This window comes from Melanotaenia boesemani, chromosome 2 (genome assembly GCF_017639745.1).
Source record: "Melanotaenia boesemani isolate fMelBoe1 chromosome 2, fMelBoe1.pri, whole genome shotgun sequence".
Lineage (NCBI taxonomy): Eukaryota > Metazoa > Chordata > Actinopteri > Atheriniformes > Melanotaeniidae > Melanotaenia > Melanotaenia boesemani.
Genome location: NC_055683.1, coordinates 20,695,219 through 20,711,170, shown reverse-complemented (window position 1 = coordinate 20,711,170; position 15,952 = coordinate 20,695,219). Strand labels below are relative to the sequence as shown.

Genomic DNA, 15,952 nt, shown 5'->3' with positions numbered 1-15,952 from the left:
TCACTTAGGCATTTCAGCAGTTAATCATAAGTTATTCTGTATGGTGAAAATCATCACAATTTGGAGTGAAGAATAAATTAAATATCTGGTGATGCTGTATTTCTTTATTTTAACCACTGGAGTGCAGTAAATACTTTATAGATTATTTTAGGAAACAGAAAAGCCAAACATAAAAACACACATCACTGTTATTTGTTTTTCTGTTTGTTTGTTTGTTTTTTAATCTGCAGTCAAATGATAGGAGGTCAATAAAATTTCCACACGAAGGTTCAATAAAGCAGAGATCCGTATAGAGTTGCGTTGCTCACTATTATGCGACCTATGCAATTGTACTTCTTTCCACTGGGTGGCAGCAATTCGGGTCTAAATTTAACGTAGAAGAAGAAAGAAGCGGAAGAAGACTTTCTGGTTTCGCTTCCGAGTGACCTATTTAGCTTCTCACTTTAGCATCGCCTAATAGTCTGTTTGTAACAATGGAGTTTTCAGTTCTTAATGTTACAGTTCTCATTGTTTGATGGGTACAATTAGTTTTCTCTTGTCATACAATAAGCGGTACAAAGCAAATAAGATTTTCTAGCTTCAAGCATTTCTAAATAGATTAGCTGTTGTTAGCCACTTTGATTTAGCTAGGCTTCTGCGGTTAAAATGTGTTTGTCTATAGGTGCGTATTAAATTAATTTCTGTTATTTGAACTGTCTATAGCTGCTAGCTTATTGAGACAACAGATTTCGCTATCTTAGCTAGGTACACTCTTGGATGTTCAACGTGGTAAGTACAATATGAAAAAGCTAGCTGTTATTTGAGTTGTTGATGTGTTCGCATGCAGCACTTCAAACTAGACATCAGTCAGTGTTTATGTTATAGTATATTTTATTAACTTGGGTGTCTATGTCAACTGCCTGTTTGTAACTATTTTAATCAAGAAACCTCCGTTAATGGAGGATAATCTGATTGCATATTGATATTGACTATTGACATAAAGATAAGGAACTTTTAACACCATTTAAATCCACGTTTAATACTTTAAAATTAAAATAATCATTTGAGCTTCATATTTTGTGATATATGGGGTGAAAGACATCGGTCCAAGGTACAGATAAGATTGGGTGTGGCTAAAGAAGTCATCTGATCTAAAGATATGGGCTATGCCAGGAAAGAGCTTCTCTCTCTCTCTCTCTCTCTCTCTCTCTCTCTCTCTCTCTCTCTCTCTCTCTCTCTCTCTCTAACTTTAATTGCTGAGGATTATATCTATATTTGTTATGTATCCTGTCAGTTTTCACCTAGCTGATTCAAAATTAGCAACTCTGAGTCTGTAATTTATGTTTTCGGTGCAGTGTATAGGTTTACAAGTGTTGAAGTTTCTCAGATAAAGTACAGGCATACTGTATAGACCAGGGATCTCCAACTTCGGTCCTCATGAGCCACTGTCCTGCAGGTTTTGGATTCTACCCCAATACAACACACCTGACTCAGATCACTGGGTCATTAACAGGCTTGTGCAGAGGTGTGTTGTAGTAGGAGACATCTAAAACCTGCAGGGCAGTAGCTCATGAGGACCGGAGTTGAAGACCCCTGATATAGACATTGCAATGTCCCAGGAATCAGTCTCTAGCTACTGAATATGCTTATTCCTCTCCAATAACAATGGATAGTTTTAATTTTCAGATTTTATACTTTGATTTTCTGCCATTATTATCCACATTTAATGTGACAATTGGGTATTCATTCTCCACCCCAACATTTATAATAAACAAGCAACTGTGTTCCTCTACATTGCAGTCAGGAAGTGACCCCACAGCTCCATGTCTGCTGAGGCTTCAGTTGGCAGTCATGCTGCCAACTCTGCCCAGTCTGCCGTTCTTCACCTTGCCTGCCACAGCACAGATGAGCATAGAAGTCCGGGTCTGTTAGGGAGCAAGTATGTCAAGTTAAATGTTGGCAGTTCATTGCATTATACAACCGTCCAGACATTAAGCAAGGAAGACAGTCTGCTGCGACGCATATGTAATGGAGAGACAGATGCTACCATAGACTCTGAAGGTAAGTACATGCATCTTGTCTGGTGACTACTAACATTTTTTTGCTGAGCTTACATTGTCATTTGCTTTTGTCTTTATGGCTGCGATACAGATATTAAGAGTTTTAACCTAATGATTGATCTATAATTTTTTTCTTTTGTGTTTCATATAGTACTGCTTAATGACTGTATATTTTCTGAATAAAATTACTTGACTTTTATAATCGGTATTCCCACCAGTTAAGCCTTAAAGCCTTGCTCACAGTGTATTTCAGTTAGATTAGTTAAAAATGTGGTTCCTCCGTATCAGAAAAAGTTATGAACTTGTATGTCAGATATAATATACTAAACCAGGGGTGTCCAGTTCCAGTCCTCAAGGGCCACAATCCTGCAGGTTTTCGATGTGTCCCTGCTCCAAAACCACCTGACTCAAATCAATGAGTCATTGTGCAAAACTTAATAGGCTGCTGGATCTATTTAATTTGAGTCAGGTGTGTTGAAACAGGAAACACTGAAAACCTGCAAGACAGCGGCCCTCGAGGACCGACGTTGGACACCCCTGTACTAAACTGTGTCCTGACAGATCCACTCAAAATATTGTAACTGGGTCAGCAGGCAATTTCTTTAACACCACTAGATTTTTCCCCCCCAAGCAAAACAAACTAATAATAATTAGTCTGTTTTGACTTTTCATGTAACACGTAACTTGCTTACAGGCTTAAAGAACAGGATGTTAATCTCATCAACCTTAAAATCAGCTCTGCTGAATCATGTTTTCATGAGCTCTGTAAGAGTTAACATATCTACTATATTATTACAGACTGAATATGACACATGATAAAATCATTTAACCATCATGTGACAGCTACACTCAACACATAATTCAGTACTATTTTCAAACATCATTGCTCACCAAGTTTCCATAAATTACCGTTTAAATATCCTGATGAAAACCGTTTCGTTGAGTTGCTCTAAATATTCTTAAAGTTCAGATCTCATAACATATAAAAACTTTTCAGTCCTGCAAAGAACATTGGATCTATTTTAAGCTGTAATATGACCAAGAAATGACTAAAATGAAGGTCGATTCAGCTTGTTGAGCTGTGCACATTCCCACAATTTTTTTTTTTAAGCTGGTTGACATGTTTTCCGGGCTGTCTCTGGCATGGCATCAGGGCGAAACTCTGCTGTTGACACAGAGAGCAGCTACGACATGCCGTCATGTAAATCAGATAAGATCAGACTGTTTAGTTTTTATTATAAGGACACAGTACAAACCTGTTCTAGAGGAAATGGAACCTTAAATGACCCCTTCCAAAAAAAAAAGTATAATGGTAGTGGAAACACTGCACTGTTGTGTAAGTCAGAGCTTCAGGTGGAAATCCCTGGAGTGTTCTTAAATTCCCTCAATTTGTACATATTTCCCAAATTAAATAAATGGACTCTGAAAGGAGAAGAATATGAGTTTACATGCTGTTTGAGGCTTGCACAGCAGGGCAGCTAGACTTTTTACTCTTTTCTGTGTTTAGTATAATCACAGTGTTTATGAATATGCATCTGCTGAAGGACTACAAATTGTATGTTTTATATTATTTATCATGTTTCACGCTATGTACCTTAGTAAAGTGTTAGATTTTTTTCTTCTGCTCATAGCTGTAATCCAAGATCCAGGCTGAGTTAATAAATAATCTCTGTGGCATGCACGGTGGTGTGGTGGTTAGCACTGTGACTTCACAGCAAGAACGTTGCTGGTTCGAGCCTTGGCTAGCGGGAGGTTTGAAGAGCGGCCTTTCTATGTGGAGTTTTTATGTTCTCCCCGTGTATGCGTGGGTTCTCTCTGGGTACTCTGGTTTGCTCCTACCGTCCAAAGACATGTTTGTTGGGTAAATTGGCCTCTAAATTGTCCTTAGGAGTGGGTGTGAGTGGTCGGTTGTCTCTCTGTGTTTAGACTGGCAACCTGTCCAGGGTGTTACTTGCCTCACCTGCTAATTGCTGGGATACTTTCAGCTTCCCCACAACCCTGAATTGGACAAAGAGGTATAGAAAATGAAAGAATGAATTGTAGAATAATGCCAATGACAGAAAAACATTCCTGCTTTTCTAGGTTGGGTGGTTTTGGATAGGTGTGGCCGTCACTTCGGACTGGTTTTGAACTTCCTTCGAGATGGCTCGGTACCACTTCCAGAAGACCGCAGAGAACTAGATGAGGTCCTAAAGGAGGCTCAGTACTATCAAGTACAGGGACTTGTGCAGCACTGCCTTAGTGCTATGCAGGTAAACTGATTATATTTTTTGTATTTTTACTGTGAACAAGAAAAAAAATCTCAGTCAAATGTAAAAACAAGCATAGATTCTTATGGTTTATGTTTAATTTGGGGTTTTTTTCCCATCCATCTCAACCAAAATGGCTATTCAGGTAATCTTTTTCAAAGTCATTTTAAAGAGAAGTATCAGGATCAGTAAAGTTGCATGTTGTCTATACAGTGCATATATGGTCATTAGATGTTTCTAAATTGACCTGTCCACCCCCCTGCCTAGTAGCTTTTTGGGATTGTCACCAGTCTAATTATTATTATTATTATTATTTTAGTCAGATCTTTGAGTGACTTACGCAGCGTCCACACAGAGATGAATCTGACTTTATTTTTAAAAGTTTTCCATTAAGACAAAATCCTTTCCAGAAATGTGCATCCACACAGTACCACTAAAAACACAGTTGTGTATGTATATGTCAGCCCTGTAAGTGCTACTAAAACATAGTCAAGTAGTTGACACTTCACTATGTTCATGTTACACTTAATTGCTGATTATCATGTTCCATGAATGCATCACTACATGTTCATTGTTGCAGCGATTCGCAGCATTTATACATGCCGAATAAGGGAGAGGTGGGGCTATGGGCTCATTGCTTTAGGAAAGATGATTATGGGTTGTAAACATGAAAATGAAATAGTGGCATTTTTGGATTTATTTACTTTGGAACCCTGATTGATTGAACCGATTAATTTATAATTCATTTATTATTGTTTAGAAACAAAAAGATGTCTTTGAAAGTGTGTGCCGCATCCCTATGATCACTTCAGCCAAAGAAGAGCAGAAGATGATTGCAACATGTAGAAAGGTAAACCTCCTCATTTTAATCATATTTAATAAAAGCAAATGAACAGCTCAGAAGAATCTGCATTAGGATGGGAGGTGTAACATTCTGATTGGGAATGTGAAAATCCCCGTATTCAAGGAATTTGAAGTTGTAAAGAAATTCTGAAGTACTAAGGTGTTGAGTTTTAATCCTGTTTTTTATTTTTGCTTTACAGCCAGTAGTTAAGCTGCAGAACAATAGAGGAAACAACAAATACTCCTATACAAGGTAAAAGATTGTATGTGAAAGACAGCAGTGTAAAGTGTTAGATGCATTCACATAAACAGAGCTGTTTCTTATGTTTTAGCTCTAATAGTAAAAAGTGCTGGTTAAATTTAACAGCTTGTAATTAACTATTCTGTGTCTCTTCCTGTGACCAGCAACTCTGATGATAACTTGCTGAAGAACATCGAGCTGTTTGACAAACTTGTTCTGCGATTTAATGGCCGCGTCCTCTTTGTCAAAGACGTGCTTGGGGATGAGATCTGCTGTTGGTCTTTCTATGGCGAAGGCCGCAAGATTGCTGAAGTATGCTGCACATCCATCGTCTATGCGACAGAGAAGAAGCAGACCAAAGTAAGCATCACATGATATTAAAACTCTAGTCTGTTATTTGCTTTTTGCCAACGTCAGCTGCCCTTCTGTTTAGCTTGGTACAAAAAAATTTGCTAATATATGGTTAGCTTTTTCCAAACTTAGCCCTCCCATGAGAGCCAGCTGTTGAGGTTTCTGCCTTATGGGACAGACCACATGTGATTAGCTGAAAGGTGAAAAGGAGCTGATAAAGTTCACATTTAATAAATATTGCGCTGACTACCAAACATCTTTGTTTTTAGGTTGAGTTTCCCGAGGCGCGGATATTTGAAGAAACACTCAATATTCTGATCTATGAAAATAACAGAGGATGCGGACCTGGAGGCTTACATCTTCTAGATTCAAGAGGCTCAGGTTCATCACTGGGAGCTGGGCAATCAGAGGAGGAGGGTGCAGCGGGAGGAGACAGACGAGTAAGACGGATCCACGTAAGGAGGCACATAATGCACGATGAAAGAGGACATGGTCAGCAAACTGTCTATAAGGACTAATTATGTGTCTTAAAAATAATTAGTAACAATGATAATGAGGCCTGGGAGTTTTTTGTTTGTTTTTTGGAATGCTTGTAGAATGGAAGAGATGTCCTTGATTGCAGCAATAGCTTGGTATTTACTTATTGATCACTGGTTTGTAATTAAGGTTGAAGTTTGAATATGTTTACAAAACAATTTGTGTACATTCTTTAAATAGGAAATATGTCAAATTAACTGTGACTGAAGGTGTCAGAAATATTTCACATTAATGAACCTCCTGAAAGTTACTGAATGGGACTGAAAACGTAACTCCAACCCTGTAGATGAATTGTTTTTGTTTAGTTTTTTTCTACATCAGATCATCTTATAAGGGTGTTAATGGTGAACACTGGTATCCTCCTTTGTGTTTAACTTGTGAGAAACATGGTCAGTTATTCTTTTAGGTTTTCTAACATCTGATTCTTTTTCTTTTGGAGCAATAAGACTTCTGCAGAGTTGGGTACAGAGGTGTTTTTTAAGGTTGAGCCATGACATGTTAACACTGGAATTAAACTGAATAGCCATTTTTGTGAGGTTGTCTATAAATGAAATTGTTGAGCAGCTCAATGTTCTTTATTTAAATTATTACATCTGTTGCTTCAAGATGTTTTTTGTTTGTTTGTTTTGTTTTTTTTTTTATTTATAAACCTAATTTATTGTTTGGTATTTAACTTTTGTATTGAATCCAGTTTTGTGTTAACTCTAGCTCAAGTGAGTTTTAATTCTGGTACAACAGGGTGCACTCTACAGCACAGAAGATTTTGAATTTACTTCTGTAGATAAATAAATCATTAACGTACTTATGTTGAATATTTCAAGAGGAACTGTGACCATTTCTTTGATGTATGTTATTCTGAGCCATGATCTTTCACTTTTGCATCGTCTTAAACCAAATCAGATTTTTTTCTCAAAAGAATTGGCCATACAGTCAGTGTAAAGGTGGTGTAGACTGGAAAGTATTTTATTTGCCTCAGGGAGAGGATTAAGTTATTTTCTATCTAAATTTCACTGGTGACGTATAAATCTAAGCACTCTTTAGTGAGAGGGGAAAAAATTAATAGGAGCAATATGTTGTTCAAACCCCTAACAATGGAGTATCTTGAAATATGCACTAATATGACTTCCGTCCAGTGGTATTGGAAATGTTTTAAATAAATTGCTCATGAAATCACTCTTAGCTTCTTTTTTTATTTTGTTTTTCAAAGTTTAATTAAACAATACACATTTTTCTGTACTGGTGTAATCTTGCATTTCACTATAACTGAAGTCTTGAAATTTTTCCAAAAGGAATGGCTAGTCAGATTTTAGGAGGGTATTAAAAATAAGGATTAATAGATGAATTGTATGTGGATTAATGTACAATGTGTTCTTTATTCTCCAATTCCAACTTCAGGAGGAGGTGTATATAGAGATACTGTGTCAAGGAATATAAATATGATTAAGGATTATTTGATATCGATATGAGTATTGAAGACTTGTAGGAAACAATGCTGTGCAAAGTCCTCCATGAATACGTTAACATGAAGTATTTCTGTGTGTAAGGTGTAGAATACATATTAGAAGTTTGGTGTGAAAGAGGAGCTTGATTTTAACAACTGCAAATGCCAAATGCATTTTATTTAACGTATATAAGTTTTGAGATTTTTAAAGACTGGGTCTTATTTTGTAGCAAGAAACGGTTTTAGACTTTTAATATTTTTGGGTTACCTCAGATTACAACCTTTGTGATTATGTCCACTGAACTGGCCAATCACTTAATTGGATGGTGTAAAGAGCTCCTTATCTCGAACACAAGACAAAATCGAATTTTGCGTATTTTAGGAAGAACAGGAGCAAGCAAAGCATTGCTTACATCTTGAACAAAAGATTTGGAGGTGGTGGAGAACTGTGCAGACTAGATTGGAAATGCAACACAAAGGATATCTAGAAGAAGGGACAAAGCAGACTTCTTGAAGAAGCTGAGATCTTGCAGCGTGTGCACCAAGGTGATTTTACTATGAAGCTGTTGATTTTTTTGAGCTTCTGGAGTTAATTGTATAGAAAAAAATTATGCACAAGCTGCTGAACATAATAAAAAAATGCTTTCATACTCGACAATGAAAAACAGTATTGCATTTAGTCAAAGGCTCCGTCAAGTGTGTGTAAAACAGAAAGTCATTCCTGCCAGCAGCCATGGCCCTCAGGATCAAGAACTTAAATACATTTAACTGAAAATATATTATTTCTTATGCGAGAAAGAAAGAAAAGTTTCTATAATTTCTTATATCATTCGGGATTATTAAAGCATTTTTCATTTAATTTCATTTTAGACCTCAGAAAATCCAGCAGTGTTTATAGAGCCAAAAACAGTTTTAGTTGGAAGAGAGACGGTTATCGGGTGAGATAGTCTACAGTGGGATACATCCAAAAAGAAAGACTGTACCCAAAAACAAATTGTACTGTAAAGACTGCAAAAAGAAAAAATGACTTGAACCACTAAGTTCTGAAAATAAAATGTAAAAAGTATACCACATCAGAGATGTTGTAATATCTTTTTCTCAAATTATTGCATGCTACATTTTTAGTAAAATATAAATTTCTATTTTCTACATTGAATGTGTTAATAACAGGATACATTAATTTTTTATTCCGGAATTAGATCTTATTCATTATTTTGGTGCATATTCACAAGTAAAATATGTCTTTCAAGCAGTCAAAAATGTTCAAATGATGCTTCAATATGTGTTTATTTTTATAATCATAACATAATACGTCGGCATACATAAAACAGTTATAGAAAAAAATAGATGAATTACTTTTTTGCATTTTTGATGCAGAACATTTCACGTGCAGTCTATTCCTTGAACACAATGCTTGGCCCCAAATTTACCAATATAGCACAGACAGTCAGGAGACGATCTTGCAAGGTCAGCCACATCTACACCATCCTTAAGTGATTTAATCATGCGAAATCAATTATGCTCGATCGCACAAATTTAATGGGTTTTGTGCCCTTCTTTTCATTGACAACATAACCAGATGTAACGAAATTCAGTGAAGTTCCCGGATGTTTGCGCCTGCACAATATTTAGCTCTAACGAATATTTATTGACGGGGCGTGGCTGAAATATCGTCACTTCCGGTTACGTTCGCTGTCCTCCTGCCGCCGAAAAGAAAACCGCGTTAATGTTTGTAATGATGGTGTCGAAAAAGGAGACAGTCCTAATCCGCAGCTTTGTGAGTGAACAGCTCTGTAATGAGCCAGACCTGAGGTAGGAAGTCATTACGCTGTATTTAAGTATGTTCCGCTTGTTCAGGTAACCTGTTCCTATGTCTCTGTTGCGCATATGTGCATAAACTAGCTAAACTGTCTGCCACACCATATAATAACACGAAGCACAGATTATCTAGTGGTTACTTGAATAATTAGTTCAAGATGTACATGACTCTGAAATTATCTTAAATGACTTTGCCTTTTAAATTTAATGTACAAGTTGACGCAGGTAAGAGATCTGTTAACTTGAGTCGGATAGCTAGTTGATGCTAGTCAACGATTAAATGTTACACAGAGGAATTGGGATGGATACACATGTAAACTTGCAGCTGCTTGATTGTGTTTTTTAAACGACACCTGGTGGAAAAAGGCAATGAAGGAAGTTGGGGAGGTTCAATTTGATCAGTTAGTTTATTTAGCAATATATGCTTAAATTGTTTTACTGGTTTCCACAAAGTTACAAATACTCCTTGTTGCAGGTAAATTTGGTAGAGGTCATATTTTCTCAATAAAAACAACAAAAAGACAGGGTCATAAGGGATAGTAGGGACTGTAATCAAAACAAAAAAAATCTGTTTTTGAACTACTATATTTTTGTAGTTCTTTTGGAAAATTGTCAGTGTGTGTGTAAATTAGTACATTGTACATGTACAAAATGAAATTATATATATATATATATGCACACAAAGTATATCCTTATCTGTCAAACTGACTGATATATTTAATTCATTGTTTTATTTCAGTACTCTTACCATGGGAATCTTAAAAAAGCGATATCTGGCTCATGTGAAATGTGAATCTTTAAGTCAAGAAGCAAAGAAGTTCATGAAACTGGTGGTTGAAGAGGAGCTCATGAAAATTCAGGTATCAAATTTCCCATAAGGCTTGTGTACTCATGGGATTTGAAAATGCAGCACTTTTTTGTGTTTGTTTTTTCTCTCAATAATTTAAATCATCACTTTTTGACCAGAATTTGGTGAGAATGGTCAGATCCCATAAAAGTGCTGACTTTTCATCCAAGAAAAGGTCTGTTGGGCATTCCCTTATCAACAACAGCAGCTTGCAATACTGCGGACATCTGTTTTCATTCACTCAGGTTGATTAGTGTGTATGATATGTGTGACCTGGCCGTAGAATCAGTTTGCTATATTCCCAGCAGCATTATGCTATGGCTATGCATGCACAATCATGAACTGATATACTTCTATTTATCTGCCTAGGATTTGGCTGCTCAGTTGAAAAATGAGCTTGGATCAGTTTGAGGGGAAAAAAAGCATGATTATTTTTATTATGAGGAAAAAAGCTGTTATCTTTCCCATACTTTACCCTCAGCAGAAAAGTACAATGTGAACTGATGTGAATCGGTATTTATTTATTTATTTGATTATTTGATTATTCCCATGAAAGTGGTGCATTTTTAATTTTTTGAATACATGAAGGTACAGATTTTTTTTTTCTTCTCTCAGTATTTTGGATGGAGCCCATTCTATATTTTGCCATAGTTATTCAAATTAGTATTAATATTTCTTGCAGGAAAATGACAAAAATGGAACTGAGGTGGACACCGAGAAGCTTCAGAACAAAAGGAAGAGAGGAGAGGAAAATGAGGAGGTGGAAAGTGAAGGAGAAAATGAATCCAGGGCAAAGAAATCACGATCCAATCATTCAAGCTCATCAGGTAGGTTATTGTTTATAATCTATTTAGAAAGTGTTTAATTAAGAACAGTGTTCTATTTATAGCTGTTTCTCAGGGTAAAATTACTTTCATCCCCATTAAAAATAAGTAGCAAGTAATGATTGGATGGTTCATCACTGTGCATTGCTGTCCTGGTTATTTCTGTGGTTTGAAATAAAACAAGTGGTGATTAGTCATAGATGATGTCATCCAAAAACTTGCAATATTAACACGTTTCTTAAGAGAAAACATGAGCTGTGCTGAGTCCTGCAACACTGAAGACTTGTTTTTATGTCAGTGTATAGGACTGGGTCACTGTGTATGTAATGCATTTATATAACCGATTAAAAAGCTTTTTAAGTTTCTTTAAGGCTCTGGCTCTGATGCTGCAGCCCCAACAGGTGGCTGCAAAGCTGATTGCACTTTCCTCAACAGACTTATAGAAAATATGTAACATCTTGGTGCAGACATTGAATGAGCTCAGCCTACCCTGTCCCTCCTTGTAGATGGCTTTTGTGTTGCATTTCCAGTCTAGTCTGTTGTCCAGTTGAACTCCAAGGCACTGGTATTTCTCCACCACCTCCACCTCTTCTCCCAAGATGAACACATGGCTTAATTCCAGTAATTGAAGAAACTGTTTAGTCAGTCACTACCTGGCTATGGAGAAGTTTTGGAGATGCATAATTTGGTCTAATTCAATGTGAATGAACTCTTACCAACCATGCAGTTCTGCTCTCTAAGTTTATCTCAGTCTCTAGTCATTTTGCATCTAACGTAGTTCTATGCTCTGGCTTTAACTGTATGGATATAACAAGTGTGCATTATGTCAGATAATCTCAGTTTCTCACCACCTTCTTTTTAGCCTTACTGTCTTTTTCTGTCTCTCATGCTTGTTGCTTCTTTGTAAAAAAAAATTCTGACAGAATCAGAGGATGCAGATGACTGTAAAACTGGGAGTGAAGATGAAGAACAGATTAAATCTCCATCTAAAGTCACAAAGCAAGAGGTGAAAAAATCACCGCTTAAGAGACCTGCAAATAGAAAACATCAGATGACCAGTGATGACTCCTCTGATGATGAAACTGAAAAATCAGCAAAAAGAGAAAGTGAGAGTGAATGTGGTGACAGCCCAAAGAAAACGGTGAAAAAGAAAGCATCCACTCCAAAGAAAGGAAAGACAAGAAGCTGCGATACAAGTGGAGGAAAACAAACACAAGAGAGTAATAAGGACAGTGAAAGCGATGCAGATGACTGTAAAACTGGGAGTGAGGATGAAGAACAGATTAAATTTCCATCTAAAGTCACAAAGCAAGAGGTGAAAAAATCACCGCTTAAGAGACCTGCAAGTCGTCAGATGACCAGTGATGACTCATCAGATGATGAAACTGAAAAATCAGAAAAAAGAGAAAGTGAGAGTGAATATGGTGACAGCCCAAAGAAAATGGTAAAAAAGAAAGCATCCACTCCAAAGAAAGGAAAGACAAGAAGCAGTGATACCAGTGGGGGAAAACAAACACAAGAGAGTGATAAGGACAGTAAAAGCGATGCAGATGACTGTAAAACTGGGAGTGAGGATGAAGAACAGATTAAATTTCCATCTAAAGTCACAAAGCAAGAGGTGAAAAAATCACAGCTTAAGAGACCTGCAAATAGAAAATATCAGATGACCAGTGATGATTCATCAGATGATGAAACTGAAAAATCAGAAAAAAGAGAAAGTGAGAGTGAATGTGGTGACAGCCCAAAGAAAACGGTTAAAAAGAAAGCATCCACTGCAAAGAAAGGAAAGACAAGAAGCAGTGATACCAGTGGGGGAAAACAAACACAAGAGAGTGATGAGGACAGTGAAAGCGATGCAGGTAGCAAGTCCTCGAGGAATGTCAAAATCAACGATAGTGAGCCTTCTGACAGTGAAAAAGGTGACTATGCATACTTTGTACTTAACTAATTGTTTATTCACTTATACAGTCATGATTGTTAATAGGCTCACATGCGTCCTACTGGTTTCTCGCAGCAGGTAAAGTCCTGTCAGAAAAGAATAATAATGACTCTGATTCGTCATCACTTCCTTCTTTGGAGGAAGAGGGAGAAAGTCCGACAAAAAATGTGTCTAAATACAAAAAGAAACAGAAAACTGGCAGAACAGATAAGAGCACCAGAAGCCAGAAGGTGAGTTTATGGTTGATATTTATTAAACTGAAAGAGAAGTGTATAATGTGAAGGTTGTTGTTTATGGGTTGCTTATTTATTTATTTATTTATTTATTTGTCTATTGTTAATTTATTATGGTCATGAGACCTGAAATCAATTTGCAATAAAGTTATTTTAAACACAGGTAAGCCAGTATAATGACCTAACAGTGCATCTCATCATTAACAAGCTTTGGAAGTAGAAAAGCTTACATTTTTTTACATTTTTTTCTAATAACAGGTGCTATGACAAGCTGCAACAAAATGATTGATGATGCATCTGGGTCACGTGTCCTTTTAGCTGAGATTTGTCTAAAATTGTAGCTCCAAAGATGTCTCATTTCATTAAATTCCTGCCACCTTACCTGTTTATATCCATGCTCACAGAGAAGGTGCGAGAATAAAAGGTGCAAGAAGATTGGAAGAGAAGAATCTGTAAACAGGGAAATAAGGGATGAATGTTGTGTCTTTCTTTCACAGCTTGTCTGTGTCCTTTACCCAACAGGATGATGACAAAGCTATCGTAAGGCTCAAGCGCTACATTGCTCTCTGTGGTGCGAGGAGGAATTACAAGAAGCTGTTAGATGGTTGCAGATCTGTTCGTTCCAAAGTGGCCGTTCTAAAGAAGGAGCTTGAAGATCTTGGTGTCCATGGTCAGTGGGAATACTTGCAGGTTTTCACAGATCTTGGCCTCTTAGATTGTCTTTAATTTTGTTTTATTTTGGAAGGTTTTTGTAGTTGTTTTTTTTTAATGGTGGAAAAGTAGAATGAATATTTGAAATAATCAGGAAAAAAAGAAACTGATGTTTTGATAGATAATGGATGAATGGATGTTTTGTGTTATAGTTGTTGTTGTTTTTTTTCTATCATTTTACCAAGATTAAATATAAAATATTTAAATTCCACTGCCAGGATTCAATTCAAATTCAATTCAGGGGGTAACTTTAAAAAGGCATAACAGTAGCTTAATCAATAAGTTAAAAATACATACAGTCAACAGAGACAGCAGACTACATTCACAGTGCGGCATTAAAAGGACGTGAGGGTGGTTAAAGTACTTCAGATATTAAAGAGGTGTTCAGAAACTGGATAGCCCTAGGGAAGAAAGTAGACTTCCTCCTCTGTGTCCTACAACCTGGACAATGCGTCCCAAGGGGAGCCACTGAAACTCTGGAAACAAAACATGGGAGGGGTTCTCTAAAATCCTGCATGCCAGGTTTACAGTCCACTGGTCACAGAAAGCTGTAAGTGTTCTTAACGGCTGCTCACTGATTGTTGAACAGACCTTAAACACACTGAGCGGATGGTTCCTGTTTGTAGTTTGATAGAATAGTGCTGGTAGGTGAAAGACAAGGATTTTTCATTTTCAATAAAAAGTGTAATAGAATGTGGTGAGAATGTCCTTGTTCACCCCAAAGCATAGTGATAACTGCCCTGGTTAGTTCTTTCTTTTTGGGCAAAAAGGTCAAAATAATCTCCTTAGTTATATTTATGATGAGCTTGAAGCAGGAGCTTTCACACCACTCCACAAAATACCGTAGAGCTGAGCTGTGGTGTTGTGTGTGTCCGGAGAGCAGAGACGGGAGAACTGTGTCGTCAGCACATTTAACAAAGTGACAATGTAATTATGAATCCAGTAAACCTGTTTCGTTTTCACAACTTCTAAAGTTTTTGTTACAGATAACTGCACCATGTACATTACTGTTAGCACGGGTTGCATAATATGGTTGTTGCTTTTTCACTTAGGTAATCCATCTATTGATAAATGTAAAAAAGTCCGCATGAAGAGAGAGAGAGCTCAGGAAGTGGCTGAGCTTGATGTCAGAAACATCATCACCACACAAGGTATCTGGTTTTCTGTGTACTTGAGGTTTAGCATTTTTCTGGAGGAGAGCAGTCAGTATGTAGAACTTTCCAGGCACTTTTGAAAAGGTTTAGACAAAGAATAATTGGATGCAGATTAACTTGCTCCACTATAAAAGTACCATAATTTTTATTATTATTATTTTTATTATTATTATTGCTGTTGTTGTTATTGTTACTTTACATAATTTTAATCTATTGTTTCATGTAAGTTTACATTTAAATGAGGCTTTTTATTTTAATACAAAATGTTTAGTGCATGTACTGTATAAATTAAGTGATAAAATCCTTTGTTAATCCCAGAGGGAAAGTGTAATTACAATTTTACTATAGCAAGTACAAATACTTAAACAAACATAGATTTGATATGAATTTATAACAGTAATGTTGGAATAATTAATGTTTCAGGTCGACCTAAACGCAGAGGAACCTCTGCAAGTCAGGAACAACATGACCCTCCATCATCTGCTTTTCAGCGCGCTCTGAACTCTGGCTCTGATAGTGATCTGGAAAACAATTCACGCAGAGGACGGAGAAAAATATCAGAATGGGCCAACCTGCATGGGATTATCAGTGATGATGCAGATAGTGACTAGAAAGGAGTTTCTACTTTTTCCTCAGTGGGGACTTTGATATTGATGCTAATTTCTCTGCTCTTTTTCTACATTGCTTCAAAGCATGCTATGTCGCTTTTGAAAAAATAATAAATT

The 15,952-nt window shown here is 36.7% G+C and overlaps 2 protein-coding genes across 4 annotated transcripts; both read left to right on the top strand.

Moving 5' to 3' along the window:
* Nucleotides 1-410: 410 nt before the first annotated feature.
* Nucleotides 411-7,433, top strand: kctd13 (potassium channel tetramerization domain containing 13). The gene is made up of 7 exons (XM_041999848.1): nt 411-768; nt 1,780-2,040; nt 4,122-4,291; nt 5,049-5,138; nt 5,332-5,384; nt 5,537-5,732; nt 5,993-7,433. The coding sequence occupies exons 2-7, from the start codon at nt 1,803-1,805 to the stop codon at nt 6,239-6,241; spliced, it is 996 nt and encodes a 331-aa protein (XP_041855782.1). The 5' UTR covers nt 411-768; nt 1,780-1,802; the 3' UTR covers nt 6,242-7,433.
* A 1,936-nt stretch (nt 7,434-9,369) lies between these two features.
* hirip3 (HIRA interacting protein 3) lies at nt 9,370-15,936 on the top strand. Of its 3 annotated transcripts, XM_041999810.1 has the most exons (9): nt 9,370-9,513; nt 10,259-10,379; nt 11,049-11,193; nt 12,114-12,505; nt 12,809-13,109; nt 13,205-13,359; nt 13,885-14,032; nt 15,126-15,224; nt 15,651-15,936. In XM_041999810.1, the coding sequence occupies exons 1-9, from the start codon at nt 9,428-9,430 to the stop codon at nt 15,836-15,838; spliced, it is 1,635 nt and encodes a 544-aa protein (XP_041855744.1). In that variant the 5' UTR covers nt 9,370-9,427; the 3' UTR covers nt 15,839-15,936. The 3 variants fall into 3 exon arrangements, with proteins under 3 accessions (XP_041855744.1, XP_041855735.1, XP_041855727.1); XM_041999801.1 differs by having other exon boundaries at nt 12,114-13,109; nt 13,208-13,359; XM_041999793.1 differs by having other exon boundaries at nt 12,114-13,109.
* The last annotated feature ends 16 nt before the right edge of the window (nt 15,937-15,952 follow it).